Below are 20,140 nucleotides of genomic sequence, written 5' to 3'. Positions count from 1 at the left end.
AGAAGAGCAGAAAAGGAAAAGGCTACTGGGAGCATCTTGAAGGATGTGGCACCTCGCTGTGGTTTTGGGGTCCATCCCGGGCAATTTCTCAGTGGCCCAGGGAGTGCATGTCCGTCCTCAGCGTGATTTGAGAGAAGATAGAGGTGCAGCGAAGCAGAAAGGAGGTCTTGGAATATGTGAGGCTGTTCCAGATGGCAGGTGCGACTCGGTGGCAGTGCTCCGCACTAACAGTTGGAGATTGAGCACGAGGGTGGAGAAGAGGCAGGTGCTACATTGAGTCCTCCGTGCCTTGCATATGCATTTATTTATGGGGGTGGGGGTCCTCTGCCCCATCCAGGTCTTCAGAGCTCGGTGGCACTGGGCGCCAGAGAATTCCAGGGAGAGCCTCGTTTTGAAGGGATTGCTTCTTTTCAGTTAGGTAATATGGTCAGGAGAAATAAACATCGTCACTCGTATTTGAGCAGGGCCCTTCTTGGCCGTCTGATTGCCCCTTACAAATCCCCACCAGCTGCTCCTGGGACTCTGAGAGAGACTTTCAGAGCTTTGGTGAAGCTCTCTCATTCTCGGTTTTCTGTGGTTTTAAGATCTCTCCACCTCCTCCCTACCCCTCTGTGGCTCCCCTGCAGGGAGCTGACTCCTCCCTTGGGTTCTTTTTTTTTTTTTTTTAGCTCCATTCACGGCTTGGAGTAAGACTTAGGCAATTCCTTATCCTGAAACTTCCCAAATTCAAGTCCTGGCCAAATTGATTAAAGCGGGGAACAAGCCCTGTCAGTATCTGGGAGAAGTGTGGCCAGTGCCTCTTGCTGTGTTCTCAGTTTCTTTACTGGCTGGCCTAGATGGGATGGAGCAGCATCATTGAGTTTGCCTGCGCAATCAACCCCCTGAAGTCCCAAACTCCCACACAAGTGGAAGCCAAAGGTTTTTCCCCTGGGGTGTGTTCTGCTGACTGATGCCATCCTCCAGCAGCAATCCTGTTGATTTTCATGCCTCGTTAAGACTTGGATCTGGAATGCACCAAGACCACATATTTTAAGGATTTTCTCCATGGTTCCTTCCTCTCCCTTAGGAGGAACCCACTTGAGAAATGTCCCTGTTTTTAGCAACATCCTCTCGACCATGGCCTTCCTGTGGCTGGGAAGCATGGTGCCCTATTACAGTGATGGTGCTGGACTGAAAGGTGCCCTGCGTATTGAAACGGTGTTCCCACCTTGATAAGTATGTAATGTATTACTACAGATGATGACAGAACTGCCGTCCATTAGCACTTGTACTGTGGTGGCTGTCAAGACCAGGGGTCTGTGGGAGATGGTCAAGATTCCATCAGAGGGCTTGACTTAGGGAATACTCCCAAGGATTGCCTTGAGGTCACTTGGCAGGAGCTTACTGGCTGGCTAAATTGTACTGGTTCCTCTCATTGGTCTTCAGCCCTGTATATAGCAATCTCCTTTCCTTTTGATGAGTATTCTGGTCACTTGAAGAAACTGAGCAATCCAGAAAATCCCTGTCAAGACCCTCCTAAAGTAACTTTGCCAAGAAGTCAAAGTGCGGGATCAGGCTTGCCAGGGGTCCCTGTCCATATCCCTGTAATCCACAGTTAGTCTCTGGGCAGATTTCTTGAATATATAGTAACATTGCCCAATAGGAGTTCGTCCCCCCCGCCCTTTGGGATAGGAAGCCTTTGCTAGAGATGAAAACATTAACACACAAGGCCTGGAAGCCCAGAACATGTCTCAATTGTGGAGATGTTCTAATCAGCATTTCTCAAAATCTTTTTGCATTATCGTCGTTTGGGATAGACTTTTTAAAACCTCACAGCAAAGGCTTGGTAGACTGAGATAGACTATGAAAATATGTGCGTTTTGTTTGTTGTTTGTTTTTAGAGGCAGAATCTTATGTAGCCCAGGCTGACCTTGAGCTCCCTATACAGTGAAAATTGGCTTGAACTTCTGATACTCCTGCCTATACTCTGGAAGTGCTGGTATCATGGGTGGAAGTCATCATGTCTGGTTTATGTGGTGACAGGGATTGAACCCTGGGCTTCATGCATGCTAGACATGCACTCTGCCTACTAGTCCATATCCCCAGCCCCCAAACACCCATTTTTAGCAACTGTTCATATGATTCTTTTTTTTGTATTTTTAGTTAATGTGCACTGGTGTTTTGCTTGCATATATATATATGTCTGTGTGAGGGTGTTGGATCCCCTGGAACTGGAGTCACAGACAGTTGTGAACTGCCATGTGGAACCTCTGGAAGAGTAACCAGTGCAGCTGCACCATCTCTCCAGCCCCCTCCCCTTTAAACTTTTGTTTGTTTTTGTTTTTCAAGATGGGGTTTCTCTTATGTAGCCTGTAAACCAGAGTAGCCTCGAACTCAGAGATTGGCCTTCCCCCACCTCCTGAGTATTGGGATTCAAGGTGTGCGCCACCACCACTCAATTCTCGTGCTGCTTATGTCGGACCCACACTTGGAGGATCAGAGTTCTAAATATCAGTTACAATTAAAGTAGACATTTTGTGATTGTTTCAGTTGCTTGGAAACCAACTTCTGGATCAGAATTCAAATGGGCTAGCTTTAAGGGAACTGGCAATGTCTAAGAAAGTTTGGTGGTTCTACAATTTTCAAAATGAATATCATGTCCAGTTAGGTTAGTTTGGGTCTGTTTGGTTGTTCAGGAGTTGGATGGTTCTTTAGTATGTTACCATGGAAATGTTCTTTCTTACAGAGAAAAATCTCCCAATGTCCTTTCCCATGAAATGCTATAGAGTTTCTTACCGCCATTCCCACCTGGCATTTCTGGAAGCTGGGAGAGTCAGGAGAGGCCAGGTCCCCCCTGATCCAGTCCCATAAGAAAAATGAAATTCCTTTCTCAGCACTGGATGATGCTGACTTGGGTCCTAGGCAGAAGTGGGTGGGCAGAGGCATCCCAAGGCTAAGGAGAACCAGAGCACTTGCCTGGTATGTACAAGGCCCTGGACTCAGAATCATCAGTCCAGGGCAGGGGGCGGGGGTGGACAAGGTTCCCAAGGCTATCAGGGCAGGGGGTGGGGGTGGACAAGGTTCCCAAGGCTATCAGGAAGACACTTTGCGCCCCCTTAACTCCTGTCTGCAATCCCAGCTAGAGAAGGAATGCCCCTCCTGGAACATTTACCAGAAAGGTCACATGACCTTCATGGATGCAGGGCTTGTGACTGCTGACAGTTACTGCTTTGTTACCTTCTTCCTGGGATTCTCGTTGAAGGCCAGATGTACATCCTGGTGTTCTTCCTTTAGGGTGTTACCCACACAATGACCAGGTGGCCCCAACTCACTAGAGGACTAACCTTGTGTGATCTGAGTTCTTGTTACAGGCCCTCCCCTACCAGAGACAAGACCCAAGGTTGAAAATAAGTAATTGGTCTTTTTTTTTTTTTTTTAAATTTTTGACTTCCTATACGGGCCCCCAGTCTGGTCTGAAATTCACTAAGTAGCCGAGGTTGGACTTGTCCTTGAACTCCTCCTCAGAAAGTGCTGGGATTATAGGTGTGTGCCACCACGCCCTGCTGAGCAATCAGTTTTTAAAGGGGGAGTTGGTGATAAATGTTCCCTTGAAGTTTCCCTGGGATAATTTTATGGTCACATTGAAGCAGGTGCAAAGCCACTGCTTACCCAAGTGTACCTAAGAATAGCAGTGGGGGGGTAGGCCAGGGACAGGACAGGCACTCGGTAATAGCTTTTGCTGTTCTATCTAGGTATATTCGTTTGGGGAGTTTTTTATTTCTGTGTTTGTGTTTTGTTGTCTCACTTTGTAGCTCTGGCTGGCCTGGTACTTGATGTGCAGGCCAGGTGAGCCTCAAATCCCCAGAGATTATGGGGCTGAAGTGATGGCGCAGAGGTTAGGAGTACTGGCTGTTCTTCCAGAGATCCTTGAGTTCAATTCCCAGTAACCACATGGTGGCTCACAACCGTCTGTAATGGAATATAATGCCCTCTTCTGTCATGTGCAGGCATACATGCAAAATAGAGCACTCATGTGCATGAATAAATACCCCTCTTTTTTTTTTAAAAAAAAAAAAGGTGTATTAGAGGAGGCTGGGGAGATGGCTCAACTGGCTGCTTTTGTAGAGTACCTGGGTTTAGTTACCTGCATTGACATGGCGGCTCACAACTGACTGTAACTCTAGTGCCAGGTGACCTAGTGTCTCTTTCAGCCTCAGTGGACATCAGGCATACACAGGGTGCACATACATTTAAGCAGACAAAACATCCAAACACATAAATAAACTGGGATTTTATTTGCTCGTTTTTGAGACTTGTTATCACCGTATAGCCCTGACTGGTCTGGGACTCATTATGTAGTCTAGACTATCATCAGACTCACAGAGATCCACCTACCTCTGCTGTCTGAATGCTGGACTAAAGGCTTGTGCCACCACAGCCAGCAGTGTCTTTTTAAAGAAATTCCCTATAACTGAGCTTGGGCTTGTAGCACACACTAGTAAGCCCAGCACTGTAGAAGTAGAAGCAGGAGGACTAGAGAGACAGCTCAGTGATTAAGAGCACCAGCTACCCTTCCAGAGCATGTGGGTTCAATTCCCAGCAAACATAGCCGCTCACAACTGTAACTCCAGTTCCGGCATCTCTGACACAGCTCTTCGCATGTGTGGTGCACATATATATGTGCAGATAAAAAATATGCACAGAAGCCGGGCGATGGTGGTGCACGCCTTTAATCCCAGCACTCAGGAGGCAGAGGCAGGTGGATCTCTGTGAATTCGAGGCCAGCCTGGTCTACAGAGCAAGTTCCAAGACAGGCTCCAAAGCCACAGAGAAACCCTGTCTCGAAAAACCAAAAAAAAAAAAAAATATGCACAGATAATAAAAATAAATCTTAAAAACAAAATCTCTGTGAGTTCAAGGCCAGCCAGAACTGTCTCAACTCTGTCAGGGCAGTATTTGAAGATCTCCAAATGCTGGCAGTTACCAGTCAGCTAATAAACAAGCTGGCCATTGCTGAGCCCATAAAGACAGTTTAGGACTTCAGAGGGCTGGGAACCCTCCTTCCCCCGAGAAGGAGGTAAAAGTGAGTTCTGACGAGTTTGAACCTGGAAAGACATGTTATTTCATAGCTCATCTCGTAAGTGACCACCAGGGAAGCTAGAAGTCTGCCCACAGCGCAGAGCAGTGATGGTGGACCAGCATGTAGCCTCCCTGCACCCGTGCTTACACAGATGCCTGCTGTATGAGGGGTCCCCACTGAAATAGATCCTGACTAGCAAGAGAGCTGTATCAGGCAGGTGCGGCCTTAGCCCAGAGTCATCATACAGAGATGCCCTGGGGTTCTAGGGCTCAACAGCCCATACCACAGATGCCCCAAGTTGGCCGGTGGCTAAAAGGCTTTCCCATTCTACCATCGCTGCCTATCTGTCTGGAAAGCCAAGGGATAAAACAGAAGCCTGTCTGTTGCATGCTGCTAAGACCTGTATTCTTCAACTACAAAGTCTGAGGGCCTAAGCTATCTGTGCCTGTCCAGTTTCCAGGCATGTCCCAACCATCAGAACCTCCCAGAGTTGTAGTGTGCAGCTCTGTCACACACTTAGAAACTTGGCCAGTCACAAAGCACTTTTTTTTATACAGGGTCTCATTTCTTTCTTTTTTAAAAAATTATTTATTTTTATTCTATGTGCATTGGTGTCTTACCTGCATGTATATCTGTGTGAGGGTGCCAGATCTTGGAGTTACAGGCAGTTGTGGGTGCTGGGAATTGAACCCCATTCCTCTGGAAGAACAATCAGTGCTCTTAACTCCTGAGCCTTCTTTCCAGCCCCAGGGTCTCTCTTTTTTATGTATCCCTGAATGTCTAACTTGCTATGTAGACCAGGCTGGCCCCAAACTCACAGAGATATACATGAAGGCATGCACCACCACACTCATTCCAAAGCGTTCCTTAATAACAGTGTTTATGGGAACAGCCCTACCTGCCAGGCTTGGTACAAGTGCTGCGCCCGCTCCCATTTTGTCCTCATAGAAGTTTGTAGGCAATAGGGTGCTTTCTTCCCCTTTGATAGATGAAGAGCACGAGGCTCAAAGATGCAGGATAACCAGCTACTCAGGGCCACACGGCACCTACATGGTGGGGTGGAGCATGTCCACACCGCGTGGCTCTGCTGCTGCTAGCCAACTGCCTGCTCAACTGCAGTCGTTCATCAATCACCCACCATGTGCCGGGCGTTTTTCTTGGTGTGAGCCAGCAGATGAATCCCACACCTCCACAGGGCTGCTGTCCTTGAGCCTGCCTCCTCTGGGGAGGGATTGTCTTAGAGTTGTATCTTTGGGTGCATCATCCAGCCCCTTCCGCACTGTTTGTTCTTGATCTCTGAAGTCCCCTAGAGCCATCCCAATCTTCCCCTAGGGAGATGATGGCTGAGAGCTGGTGTCCCCAGATCTGTGGACCTCGTATTCTGAGGGCCAGGGAAACACCTTCATGGCGCACTGGCCTCACCTAGAACTCAAGCCTTGTAGTCTCCCCAAGGTCTCTTTCCTCAGGGGTGTGGCGCCTGGGGCGGGGATGCAGGTGCCTCTCACAGCTCTTCACCGCCGCCGCTGCAAGGAACTCAGTCTTCACCTTGGCATACCTTGTTGGGCCAGCCTGAGAAGAGGCTTGGGGCCCGTAGCCATCAGGCTCCTAGCCCTGCCACATCCACATGGCCTCCAGCCTGTTTTTCTGTGCATCTCCCCACACAAAGAGCCTGGGTGCAGTGGCTGGCTTCAGCTGCTGAAGTGGGGAGGGAGGAAAGCAGTGAAAAGCTCTTCCGAAAGGCCTGGGCGAAGGCAGGAGCCACCCAGGTGATGGGAGCTGGTCCCCTGGGACCCCTACCCAGGACCACAGTGAAAGGTTACTGCTAATTGGCAAGCTCCTGATGGGGCCCCGCATCTATTTAGCACTCCCCCTCCCCAGAGACTTCTAGGATGGTCTTGGCACAGCGTGTGATTCGAGAGCTCTCTGGGAGTCTGGCACAATCTGTCTGAATTGTGAACATTGAGCCTCTTGGTTTCCTAATTTGTACTGGTGTTGTCGTGTTTCTCTGCCCATTGTTGCTGGTAGATTTAGGAGCCCCTCAGCCACCCTGACTTTGGTACCCTCCCCCAGACCCAGTGGGCACCCTCTTCTCTCCAACCTCTAGCCAGACTGTTGGAGGCCATGCTGGGCCAGGGAGCAGCAAAGTCCCTACCCCCCTCCCCTGACCTGTGGCCTGGCCTCAGGGCCCAGCTCTCACCCACCATCAGCCCTGACACTAACACCGCTTGTCCATTCTGTCACAGGGGGCAGATGGCCTGTCGGAGCCCGAGGGCATCTCTCTGAAGCGGGTTGCTGTGGTGGAAGATTTCTTTGACATCATCTACTCGATGCACGTGGAGAGCTCCGCAGAGCCAGGCAAAGCCCCCAAGCACGCTGGGCAGAAGAAAACCTACCGAGCGGTGAGATTTCTGTCTCTGCCTCTGCTGGCAGCCCCAGGCCTTGGCAGGAGGCCATGGGCTCCGCACATGTTGGGCGGGAGGCGGGGCAGGGAGCTGAGGCGTGATGAAGCGGCCTTTGGGGATCCAGGGGGGCATGGGGCAAGGGCATGGCAGCCAGAGATGGCTCACAGGGTGAGGGGCGGGCTCTGCGGTCAGAGCACAAAGGAGAAGCAGGTTGAAGGGAGGGAGAGGGAGAGAAGGAGAAGGGTTGGGCAGGGCAGGGAGGAAGCCCTCCTTCCCCAGTTTCAGCCTCTTGTAGCCTGCTGGGGGAGCACAGATAATAAGAATTGCAGGGGCCAGTGCTTCCACAGCATGGCATGGACTGCTTGCCAGCCTGCCCTAGATGCCTCCTGCGTGCGAGCTTAGCCAGGTTACCACACACTGTCAGCCAGCCCTGTGAGTTCCCCAGAGGCTGTGGGTCTGAGGACCTGCTTCCTACTTTCAAGAGGTTACAATTTGGGGCCAGAGAGGCTGAAGGCAGAGAGATAAACACAAAAGGAGAAATGTCTCCATGACCTGCTTTGAGAGAGCAAGAACCCCATTCCTGGGGGACTTCATGGAGAAGGCAGCATGTATACTGGCTACCTCTAGGAGGGCAGAGAGGAGTGGAATGGCTCCCTAGAGAAACAGTACACACCAGGGAGTTGGAAAATAGAGCAGTGGCCCCAACCTTCAGGAGCCTGCTAGGCCAAGGCCCCCTCCCGTATTGGCCCCACCCGAGTCTATACCTGCGGCTGATGCCCAGGTCTGAGCCCACAAGCCAGACATTGTATTCTCAGCTGAGTCCTTAAGGCCCTCCGGTGACTAAGGCACTGTGGTCCATTTCCTAGTTAAAGGAACAGACCCAGAACCTCCAGCCTCCTATCCGAGGTCACACAGACCCTGAGAAGCAGTAAGCTGGTGTCTTCCAGGCCCTCCATGTTGATCGTCTCTTTAGAATCCTATAGTTCTGTCTTTCTAGGGCTAGGCTTGCCCCTACACCAGGTGTGAATGTCTCTTGTGTGTAGACAGCCTTGGGCAATCGTGGAGATGGCCCGTGTAGTATGATTTCCCTACATGGCCCAATTCACAGAATCCAAAATTCTAGAGATCCTTGTTCTCAGGTGATGGCCTTTGTCTGAATGGTTATTTAGCTCCTTGCTTTTTCACGCAAGCCTGTGCATCATGCGAATACAGTACCCGTGGAGACCAAAAGACAGCATTAGGGACTGGAGTTATAGATAGTTGTAAGTTGCTGTATGAGTGCTGAGAATTGAACCTGTGTCTTCTGGAAGAGCAGCCGGTGCTCTTAACCACTGAGCCACCTCTTTTTAGGATGGGTCCTCCGCTAGGGGCCTGGAGAAGTCAGGAACCAAGTTGAGGGCCATAGGACTATCACCCTGTCTTCCCACCCCTCCTGCTGGCAGTATATGTGCCCATGAGAAAGGAAGCTAGTCTGAGGTTATTTCCAAATGAGGCCGTAGAAGGGAGGACCATCAGTCTGAACCAGCAGGGTCCCCTTGGAATTGAGAAGGCAGTGTTTGTTCATCATTGAGTCTAACATAGTGCTGGGCCCATATGCCAGGCTGTATCCTCAGTCCTTTCCAGTTTCACCTTCTAAGTCAGATCCATATAAAGGCCATAGGCATGAAGCAGGGCCTTCTGTGAGCCCCATTTTAAGGTGAGAGCCACAGCCTGCCTGAGGTCACCCAGCTGGGGCAGAACCTGGCAACTGACCAGTATCTATGCTTCCTTGCCATAGGTCTCCTGAGGCAAACTATCATGCCAGCTACTGGCTATTGTCAGGCACGTGGGCCTGACTGTCTGGATCTGGTGACTTCCCTGGCTCCTTAGTGCCTAGCACCAAACCTTGTTCACAGGCAATCCTCAATGGTGTCTGAGGCCTCTGAGACATCCGGTCTTGCTAGCCCTTGTGTGCTGGACTAAGTGGATGAACAGCTAGCCCTTTACACTTCCTGGCTTCTGGTGTGTATGCTGCCATGTGCCCCATTTCTCTGATCAGCCTGGAGCTGGCACATGACTGGCATGGAGCCAGCTGGGCTGCACACACAGCTGGAATTTCAGCACAGGGCCAAGGCTGAGCCCAGCAGGCCAGGTCCCTTCTGCAGTGGTTCAAGGCCAAGGAGCCGGTGTTTCCTGTTCCCCCTGTGCCTCTCCACTCTTCTCTCTCCTATCTGCCACCTTTCTTGTGCCACCCTTTCTGTTTCTGGGGCAGAGGTGGTACCTGGATGCCTTGTTCTTTTCATCTTATCTGCTTCCATTTCCCTCCACCCCAGCCTAGCTCCTCAACCTTGCTCTGCAGGTAGGAGCTCCCCCACCCTGCCCATTGCCTTTAGAAAGAGCCCCCAAGCAAACCCTGTGCTGACGGCTGTAGAGAGGCACAGCCTGGCACTGCAGGGTTTCATCAAGCCCTCGGATGAGCGGCTTTTTGGATCTGTCACTGTGTATTTTGCCAAAACTGAACCCTGGGTCTGATTTTCTATCTTTAAGGCACAAGGACTTGAAAATTTTTCCAGGCCTGAAGTATCTTAAGGGCTTGGGAGACAGTAGGGGACTGGGCAGCCGTGTTCACGGCACTAAGGGAGGCCAACTCTTCAGGAGACGAGAGAGTCTTTCTAGCAATGCCATGAATTAGAGCGGAAGGGCTATGAGCTTGTAGGGCCTGGAGTCTTTAAGAGTCAGGAAAAAAAGGCATTTCCGTCAGATGATACAGGGGGAGCCCCCTTTTGAGCAGGGAGCCCCACCATAGCCTTCCAAACAAGGTAACCTGACAGTCCAAGGATCCCAGGAGCTTCACTGAAAGTTCACTAAACACACAGAAAGTTCAAGGTTTCTTCAGTTCCCTGAGCCCTTTTCTCAAATACTTCCCTGATCTCTCTCAATCAGGGTTGGAGGAACCCTTTCACTTCCTCTTCCCTCCAGGGACCCTAGAGGCCAGATCTGGCTACCCAGGCCACTTTGGAGTTGAGACCAGATGTGGTCAACAGCTGTTCCAGGCCCACCATGGTGCTAATCCACCACAGGACAGAAGGAGGATCTCGTAAAGTGGTGCAAATCCCCACCCCACCCCACCCCACCCACCTCGTTGGCTTCTGAGTTGGGGAGCAAAAATGGGCCTTGTAAATCAGGGACTTGGCAGGTAGCTTCTGCTCTCTCCCTGCCCGTAAAATCTCTCAGTTTTTAACACTGGGGAAAACAGAAAAGGGAAATCCACACATGGTTTCAAGGTCCCAGCAGGAGACTCTGAGAGCTACTCAGCAGGCAGATCAGGGCAGCTGAGGGAAACCTAACTGGGGACAGGGCCCAGCCCTGGAGCATCTCCTTCCAAAATACACAGGCAGCTCTCTGGTTCGGTTTTGTACATGTGTATCTATTTCTAAAACAGGGTCTGGAGCCATCTGAAAGCCACCATCCTCCTGACAAGATATCTTGTGAGGATTGCCTTTCTGGTCTCTCTCTCTCTCTCTCTCTCTGTGTGTGTGTGTGTGTGTGTGTGTGTGTGTGTGTGTGTGTGTGTGTGTGTGTGTTCATTCTGTTCCTGTGAGTCTGTGGCATCCTGGCACTCAGGCAGAAATAGAGGCTCCATTTCCAGTCCTCGACCAACCGAAGGGTGAATCAAAAGATGCTGGTGGTGGGAAAAGAGGGACTGTGTGTTGTGCGTGTGGGTCTCTCTGGTCATACAGAACTGCTTTCCCAGGCTTCCTTCCACGCTCTGCCCCGCCCTCTGATAGCTCCAAGGATTTCTCACCTCTCTCATTCCCCTGTGGGACCCAGGGTCGTAAGATGTATTCCCATGGCACAGCCAAGACCAGGAGACCGTCTTGGTCACCATCCCACCCTGGAAATAGACTCTTGTGTATGCTGCAGGCCAGGCAGCAAGAATAGCCATTTTCATCCTGTGTGCAGCGCTAAGCAGAGCAGCTGGGCCAGGGGAATTTGTTGAGTCCTCTGAAGTGACTGTCCAGTGCAGGTAAGCAGGGAGCCTCCACCTCCTCCAGCTTACTATGGCTCTCTTCCCCACATCCACTCAGTCCTTCTGAGGCCCAACTTTGGGAGCAGTATTTCAGGGGTGTCCAGGACCTCATCTTTTGGCCAGTCAGTCTGGGCCTTGGCTCTGTCTGGACCTCTCTCTTCCTCTTGCCCTTCTACAGTCGAGCTCACTATTCCCAATCAGCGTGCTCTGAAAGGGACTTCAGGTCTCTAGGCAAGGATGAAGATGCCCACCTTCCTAGCGGAAAACCCCCACCTTCCAGCCCTCATTCCCAACCTTGTCCGCTTCCTCCACTGTGGATCTTCCATTTGTGGCTGCAGCCAGAGATGCTAGGGTTGGCCCTTGTCCTTGACCTCCAGAGCAAGGCAATCAGGCAGGGGATTTAGAAGGGAGATAGCTCATCAAAGAGACTGCCTGCTCTGCAGAGCCTCAAATCAGCTGAGAAGTAACAACTGTGTCACCAAAATTAACTTGAGTTTGCAGCTGGCAGGAATAGCCATGGAACTAGTAGGCCAGTGGCTGGGCTGAGAGCCTTGAAGGTTTGTCAAAGGGAGCTGCTCCAGGACAGCAGCACACCCTAGCCACCTACATACCCCAACTCTCCTTTCCTCTAGCAGCAGAGATTCAGAATGCCCTTGAGTCCTTATCCTTGGTCCCTATAGAAGCTGACTGTGTGCTGGCCACAGGCAGACCCAGTGCGGTCCAGAGTGGCCCCAAAGCCCTAACCCAACTTTTTTGTAAGGACAGGAATGCTTGGTGATGCTGCCCCCTAGTGGAGAAGAACGGGAGAACCGGGCTCTCGGCAGCATGGAAGGGGATCAATGGCTTCACATGGACAGCCAAAGAAGAACCAGAAAGTTTCCCAAAACCTAGAGCAAAGTTGACCCTCTTACTAGATTTCTAGCCCACACCCACCCTTCCTGCTTCCTACCCAGCCTTCTCATGTTCTCTCTCCATTCCGTCTCCACTTCCTCCCTCACCAGCTCGCCTCCCTCGTTATGGGATGGTGTGACCTGCAACACTGCCTCTCAAGAGTTGTGTGACCTCAACTGAATCTTTAGTTACAAGGATGAACATAAGGTCCCCAAGTAGTACAGTGTGGAAAACTGGATGCCCCCAAATCAGCCTCCAATAGCTCTGCTGGAAAAGGCTCTTGGCCTGTGAATTAGCCAGGACATCAGTGGTGGACCTTGGGCTCTGTTAGTAGACCAGTGAATTTACAAGTGGGTCTTAGTTTATACATCTCGGAGCAGAGGTTGTATTCTAGAGCAACGTTCGTAAGCTCACCCTTTAGTGGCAGCAATACAATGTTCTAAGAAGAATATTACTTATTAAAGGTTAAAAACTAGATCATGTCTAAATGCTTTTCATTTGCAGTTTTTAATCTTCTTTATTCAAGTTTTAACAAACAAGTGGCTCATCTTACAGCAAGGAATGGAGGCCATTGGCCTTGTTGCTGGTGACTAAGATGCCTCCAAGGTGGCACATGACGTGAAAACTGTTTTCTGGCAGATCGCGGAGACCTACGCCTTCCTCCCCAGAGAGGCTGTGACTCGGTTCCTCATGAGCTGCACGGAATGTCAGAAGAGGATGCACTTTAACTCCAGCGGCCCGGAGCCCAAAGGTGGGGGCCCCTGTTCCCAGAAGCCAGTGTGCTTGGTGGCACTGCCCCAGAAACCTTGTATGGATTCATTTAACTTTTTAACTAACTACTTGTTTGCTTATTTGTTTTTGAGACAGAGTCTCACTGTGTAGCCCAGGCTGACTCCGAACTCCCAGCCTTCCAGCCTCGGCATCTCAAACGCTGGGATTATGTGTGCACCCTACACAGATTATTTGTTTCGGGAGGGGGGTTGTTTTTTTAACGTTGTTTTACTTAAGTCAACAACCCATCCACCCTGCCTTTCAAGGCCAAGGCTAGCCTCTCTCCTCCCTCATCATTTCTGGTTAGAAATGGGTACCCTTGCTGGGTGGTGGTGGCGCACACCTTTAATTCCAGCACTCAGGAGGCAGAGGCAGGCGGATCTCTGTGAGTTTGAGTCCAACCTGGTTTACAGAGCTAGTTCCAGGACAGGCTCCAAAGGTACACAGAAAAACCCTGTCTCGAAAAACCGAAGAAAAAAAGAAAAGAAAAGAAAAAAATGGGTCCCCTTCCTGTTCTCTGGGCACTGTTGTCCTAGCCACTTGGCCTTGCCCCTGGGGCTGTTTTTCCTCTCACATACACACGGGTCTTGGTCTCTGAAGAGAGACGCATACCCCATGAGTCATGTTCCTCTTACCCTTTGGTCCTTAACACCTTCTAGTGTTGGGTCCTCACTGAAGTCTGCTCCCCCCTGTGCACAGCCATGTGACCTCCAATCAGTAGACCAGTGAGGCCTGATTACAATTGAAAATGGACAGACCACTTGTGAGTAGATGAAGTTGCCCCTTGCTATGTTCAGCCCAATGAGAACATCAAAGGTACCCATTCAATATCTCCCCACTCTGTCAACCATAACAGCCCATCAGATTTGTCTAGCTGCAGCTGGCTTTAACTGTAACACAGGCCAGCACATTTTCATGGCTCTAGTGTGTCATGGGTTGGAGGGACACTGATCAGAGTTCTAGGCCCTTCCCCCATAACATGCTGTGCCTCTTCTGGCTTCAGGGCTGCAAATGATAAGCCATGGTCAGCAGGGCAAGGGGGAGGGCAGTGGCCTGACCATGAGAACAAAGTAGGAATGGAGAGGAAGCCACTTATCCAGGTAGAACTTTTGTGGCCTCCACCCACCTAGGGAGGAAATGTCAGCCATGTGATGATAGCCAGGTTACAGGAGCACAGGCAGTAGGCAAGGTTTTCCTATGTGTGCCCCTGAGGCACCTGAGCAACTTGTGATACCAGCTGACTCACCAAATGAAGAGAGTCTGCTGCCTGGGAATCACTAGTTCGTGGATGCCAGTCAGGCACATTAGCCAGAACCCATTAATGCTCTTCTGTTGCTGAGAGCAGGCTCCTGGGCCAGGCTGTGAGGCTGTAGGCCTCAGCTCTGTCTTTGGGGTTCGGAAGTGTCCTTACTCCGAGGATTAGTAAAACTTGAGCTCTAGCATGGGAGAGTGACCCTAAGGGATGCTTGGCACACTATCACATATAACCTGACCCCAGGGTCAAGCCAAGATAATCCTTGGCCCTGCCAATGGGCCTGGAGAGCTTTTCTCTGTGTACTCCCAACACGGCAGGTTTAGCCTCAGTGCTAACTGCCTGTATCCTGCCCACCCAAGTATGCTGGTCCTCTCCTGTTCCTGCCCTAATTGTTTCCATAGCAACTGGAGGAGCCAGGCACAAAACTGCTGCCTGAAGGAACAGAGGCAAGGCTGCCCTGGGGGACTGTTGGCCTCCCAGCTCTCCTGCTCAGCTTCCAACTGTGAGGGGGGTGCTCCTCCCCAAAGGCTGCAAGGTCCACGGGAGCCTAGCAGCAACTTGCTCCCTCTCCACTGGTTGCCTCCACCTTAGGAGGGTCCTTCCCACCTCCAAACCCCAGAAAGGAGGAGAAGGGGGGCTGCTCACAGCTGGGAACTGCATAGAATCTAAACCAGCTTGAGGACTATGTGCTGAACCTCTCTCCTGGGCTTGTCTTGACAGGAGAGAGGACAGGTGCCTGCCCATCCTCAGTCCTGGGCAGCTGACCTTCCCACTGCAGAGAGAGGGCTACAGGAAGTCAGACAGCGCACAGCCTGTGGAAGAGTAGGCACCAGGCCAAGGGTCCTGGTGTACAGTCCCGTTCCTGCTGTGTGTCCCACAGCAGGTTAGGGACCCTCTCTGAGAATCTGTTGCTCATAATAGCCATGAGTTGTCAGTCCTGGCATACAGCCAAGGAAACCAAGACCCCAAGAGCTGCTGGGTGAAATCACTCATCCAGGCTTCCCTCACCCATCTCCCTAGAGAAGAAAGCAGCAAAACTGTCTTTCTTGTCAGCAGAGTGGAGGGACGCACTGTGCAGGGCCTGCGACCTGGATTCCACTGTTAGGTTGTGGTGCTCGGGCCCAGGTAGCTTCCCCTCCCCACCTACACTCGCAGCCAGTGGCCAGAACGGTAAGGTTAACCCCCACCCTCAGCAAAGTAGCTGGGTCCGCACGTGTGCTAGATTTCAAGGCTGCCAGTGAGGAAGTCTGGAGTCTGAATGGCTCCCTCTCTGCTCCATGGCTTGGGGCCTCAGCCCCTATCTAAGTCCTTGTCGCCAGTCTTCTCCCTGGCAGGAGAGATCTCTACCCTCTGTGTTCTCTCAGCTTGCATCTCTGCCTGCTAGCCCTCCCTTCCCCCAGAGGCCCAGGAAGGTAGGGAGGAGGGGGGACAGGGGACAGGATGGAGTCTTCTCTGGAAGCTGCTGGTAGACTGCCCAGCTTCCTGGCCTCATGCTGGAAAGAAAAGGAGGAAGCAGAGTAGCCCCAGTGAGTGGCCTGTCCCCAGCAGAGTGTGGGGCCCAACAGCCCCCAGTTCCCTACAACAAAGCAAGCTACAGTGGATCTGGAAGTCCTTGTATTCCAGGGCCTCTACACCACAACCTCACCAGCCAATCCCAGGGGAACTCATCTTCAGAGCAGCCTGACTTCCTGGGCAGAGGAGCCTCGGAGGGCACATTCCTGCTTTCTCTACTGTGACATGGTTGCAAACTCTGAGCTGACGGTGAACAACGTGGGCTGGGCTTCTGCTTCCTTGGGAGCATGTGAATCACCAAGCCAGACTTCTCTGTAGTTCCCAGGACCATGCTGGCCTCCCAGAGCCCTCCTTCCTGTGCTTTCGGTCCTGTCCTGCCCATGGCTCTCCTCAGTCTTGTTGGCTGGCCTTTTCTCTCCCCATTCTCATACTCCGTGTGACAGTGGGAAGCTGCATAACCTTTCTGTGTGGTGTTGTCCTAGCTGCAAAAAAAGGGGCCCATCTTCTGGGGCCTTTGGGTCCCTGTGGAGTCCTTAGGACATGCTCAGTTCTTGGCTGAGGAATCCACTTCATGCTCTTTGAAAAGCTTTCTTGAGCTACTCCAGGGTGCTCTTGACTCTAATGGATGCCCATGTACCCTACCTCACCCTGTCCACCCCTCCTATTTTCTCAGCCTCTTTTTCCCCTTCAGGCAGTGAGCAGTAAATATGAGTGATGTGTGATGTGGTTGTGTAAAAAGTGCCCACTCTGCAGGCCCCTGGAGCTCGCCCATCCATTGACCTTCCTTCCACCGAGGCTCGGGATCCCTGTTTTGTCTCTGTGTCTGAACTCCACAAGGCTGGCTGGTCTTGTGGCTTTTCTGCTCCTCTTGCACATGCCCTTCAGTGCCCAATAGAGTTCTTATACCCCCCCTGGCCAATATTTGGACACTTCTGTCATCTCTGAACTGAGGAGTTCTTTAGGTAAAAGGTTGTGAGAATGGGCGCCTGGAGAATCTGAAGACTGGTCGTTCCCTTTTGGAATCTGTGTTGATTGGCAGGTACCATTTGTATCCACTGTGGAGCTGAGTGTGGCTTGGCCTGTTCTATCCTGGGCAGAGCCCAAGTTGTTGATCCTTTCCAGAGCCCCAGAGAATTAGGCTGAGCACTTGGGCTGGTTTCCATTTTCCTTGGCAAGGAGGTGCTGAAACATTGCTTAGGGGAGCTTCCTCAGCCTCTCTTCCAGCAGCCTGCTGGATCACTTAGCCTCTGTAGGTGATGCCTCTTAGCTCTCCTCTCTCCATAGTAACAGCATCCAGTGCAGTAGCATCAAGCAATATGGCCTGGGCACAGAGGACCACTCTGTCCAGAGAGCCAAGAGAATTCCCTTCTTCCTGTTTACACCCTGCCTTAGCTTGCCTGGCGTGGCATCTTTCCCACCTGCGAGCATCATTACAGTGGGTATCCATCAGTCTTGCTACTGTTATTTCTCCACTCACCATATCCAGAGCTCATGTGGCTCCCCCAGCCCTCTGCCTTTCTCCTTGCTGTGATGAGCCACTTCTGACCTCCCATGCCAGCTCCATGGCTCCCTTCCTCACTGGGAATGTCCTCTGCCCACCTTTGTACAGATGCCCCAACAAAGTGCTCACTCCTGGAACTGAGTGACTAAGTACTGCATAGCAATCAACGCAGGTGTTTCTGACAGCTGTTTGTCTGCTTCCCTGCCACAGGGGTCTTGCCCACCTCTTCCAGAGCAGTCCCAGCTCCTTCTGGGTCCCAGGAGCATTTTCTGCTTTCTGGAGATTCTGGGGAGCACAAACCAGGGAAAACCCTTTCCTTCTGCCTACAGCTCACCAGCCTGGCCATGCTGCTGCTGCTTCTTATTTTTCCCTAGGCTAAACTGTCATCTGCTTTCTTACTGCTTCTTGATAAGCAGCTCTAGCATTCAGGTACAGTGTAAGCTGCCTCAGGACTTCTCACCTGTGTAGATGACCAAGGCCATTGTGTGGGTGGGTGGCCCTTCACAACCTCCACGTTGTCCAACAACTTCATACTGGACAACTTCACCTTTGAAGGAATTAAAGTGAAGTCGCACTTCTCAGCCAGAAGTGCCATGATTTGGAGACAGGAGCGTGACTCTTGTCTGTGACCCCCATCTCACTGTCCCTGGAATGGTTTATCTAATAATTGGGCTGCCTCCAACCCAATCTGTCTTGGCAGAGCAGGGCTTAAAAGCTCCCTGGAGTTAAGGAAATCAACTCTAGGTTAATGGTGGTCTGTTGAGGAAAAGACCAGCTCCATTTTCCTATAAGCGAGGCCCATGCGTTCCCTGCCCCACCCAGAAAAGGTGGGAAATAAGGACCAGCCCTCCCTACCTTCTGCACAGTGCTCACGCACATCCGTGCAGTCTCAGGGGTCTGAACTGAGTATGGAAGTGAAATTCAGGGGGTGTAGAGGCAGGCCACGAGAACACAAACTCAAGTGACTTGTCGGTACCGGTGATGCTACATTCTTTTTTCTTTTTCTTTTTTTTAGTGGGCTGGCATGAATTCGATAACTACCATTTTGAGTCAGAGTAATCAGTATGGAATTGTATTCCAGATTCCTAGGTGGCCAGCAAACATTTTTAGTTATAATTTCTTCGTATACAAGCTACAGAAAGGGTATACAGAAGTCTTGGACCCAGTCTGGTCTGGGGCCATTCTCCTTCTCTTCTGTTCTTTTGGTGGGGGATTGAGGGGAACTGGGGTGACTTTGCCCCCGTGTTTCAGAAGCTCTCTCTCCTTTTCTCACTGTAGCCAAAGACTTAGAGATGAACTGTCTTAGTAATATTTCATTGAGCCGTTCTAGACGCACTGTGCTTACACTTCCTGGACATTACTCACACGTGTTTGTCCTCCTGCGGCCTTTTCACTTGCACGGTGTTGCATGGGTGAAGGTGTCTGTAGCTGGGTGCTGGCTCTCGAGGGATAAGGGGAGCAAATGGTCCTGTGATTGCCTGCAGCCTGTCCCTGGCATCTGCGTTTGCCACGGCTTGGCTCTTGACTGTGGTAGTGACAGAGGAGGGCAGGCTTTGCTTGGTGGGGAAGTTGCTCTCATTCCTCTCCACTCGGATCCCACCCTTTGATGAAGTAGAGACCTTAGGATGGAAAGTCTAGAGTAAAACCAACCTGGAGAGGTCCAGATGTCAGGCAGCCAGGCTGATGTCATGGCCACCTTGAGCAGAAATTCGAGTCATCTTTACGATATGACCCATAAATTCCATCTCTTAGAATAGTTCTGTGATGGAAAAGATTAGCATACAGACTAGTATCTATTCCCAGAGGTGTTCTCTGCAGTGTTGGTTACACTAGCCCATACCTAATCAATCATAAGGGTATATGGCTCAGGTAAATTATGAGAAAATATGCATGGCAAAATGTTTAAGGGAAAAAATTACCTATACTGCTCAGGAGACTGAGACAGGAAGATCATGAATTCAAGGCCAGCCTAGGCTACATACAAAGCATGACCCTGCCTCAAAATAAATAACTTAATTAAATTGAATACCGTTTTTGAGAAGAAATTGAACCGTAATTCTCTGCATGCATTATGATATCAAGTAGGCAAAGAGAAGTACAAGGAAAAATAAACAGGGCATATGCCAGGCTGCTTGATGCAATTACGCTTTTAAATTTTCTTCTCCACACCATTCTGCACATTGCAGATTTTCTACAGAAAGAGCAAACACACGTAGCTTTGATCCTCAGGACAGCAGAGAGAAAAATCCTCCTCTGCATGCGATTATGGCAGCACCAGGATCTGGGAGGGTAGATGGCACTGGGGGCCTGGCTCAGATCTGCGAGCCATCTGGTCCCAGAGGGTGCTATGGGGGATGGGGGGCCACTGTGGGGCCGAGGCTGGAGTGGGACAGGCAGAGGCAGGTGTTTACCAGGAGGAGCCGACTTTGGCCAGAGTTGGAAACCTAATGCCTTCAGGGTCCTGGCAGGTGGCCGGACTGAGCAGAGCTGTGCCCTGTGGTAAATGGGGCTGTGGCACAGCGCAGATGCCCTGCCTGTAAGGAGTGGCTGCTGCAGGGGCCCATGTGACCAGACCTTGTAGTAATAGGAGCGGTGGGGCTGCGTCCCCAGCACCCCGCTGCCCGCAAGCTTATGCCCGAAATTACAACACACAAATTGTATTCATTTAAACACTGCTTGGCCCTTTAGCTCTAGCCCTTACTGGCTAATTCTGATATCCCGATCAACCCATCTCTAATAA

The 20,140-nt window shown here is 51.1% G+C and overlaps 1 protein-coding gene across 2 annotated transcripts in view; it reads left to right on the top strand.

Annotated features, from left to right (window-relative positions):
- Nol4l (nucleolar protein 4 like) overlaps positions 1-20,140 on the top strand; it is a 124,804-nt gene that overhangs the window by 39,666 nt on the left and 64,998 nt on the right. For both annotated transcript variants that reach the window (XM_026787062.1, XM_005363227.3), the window contains exons 2-3: positions 7,303-7,458; positions 13,001-13,112. In XM_026787062.1, the coding sequence (XP_026642863.1) occupies positions 7,303-7,458; positions 13,001-13,112 (268 nt within the window). The remainder of the gene's footprint in view (positions 1-7,302; positions 7,459-13,000; positions 13,113-20,140) is intronic.

The sequence above is a fragment of the Microtus ochrogaster genome, linkage group LG8 (assembly GCF_000317375.1).
Source record: "Microtus ochrogaster isolate Prairie Vole_2 linkage group LG8, MicOch1.0, whole genome shotgun sequence".
In the NCBI taxonomy this organism is placed as follows: Eukaryota; Metazoa; Chordata; class Mammalia; order Rodentia; family Cricetidae; genus Microtus; species Microtus ochrogaster.
This window is presented reverse-complemented; position numbering and strand designations above follow the sequence as displayed.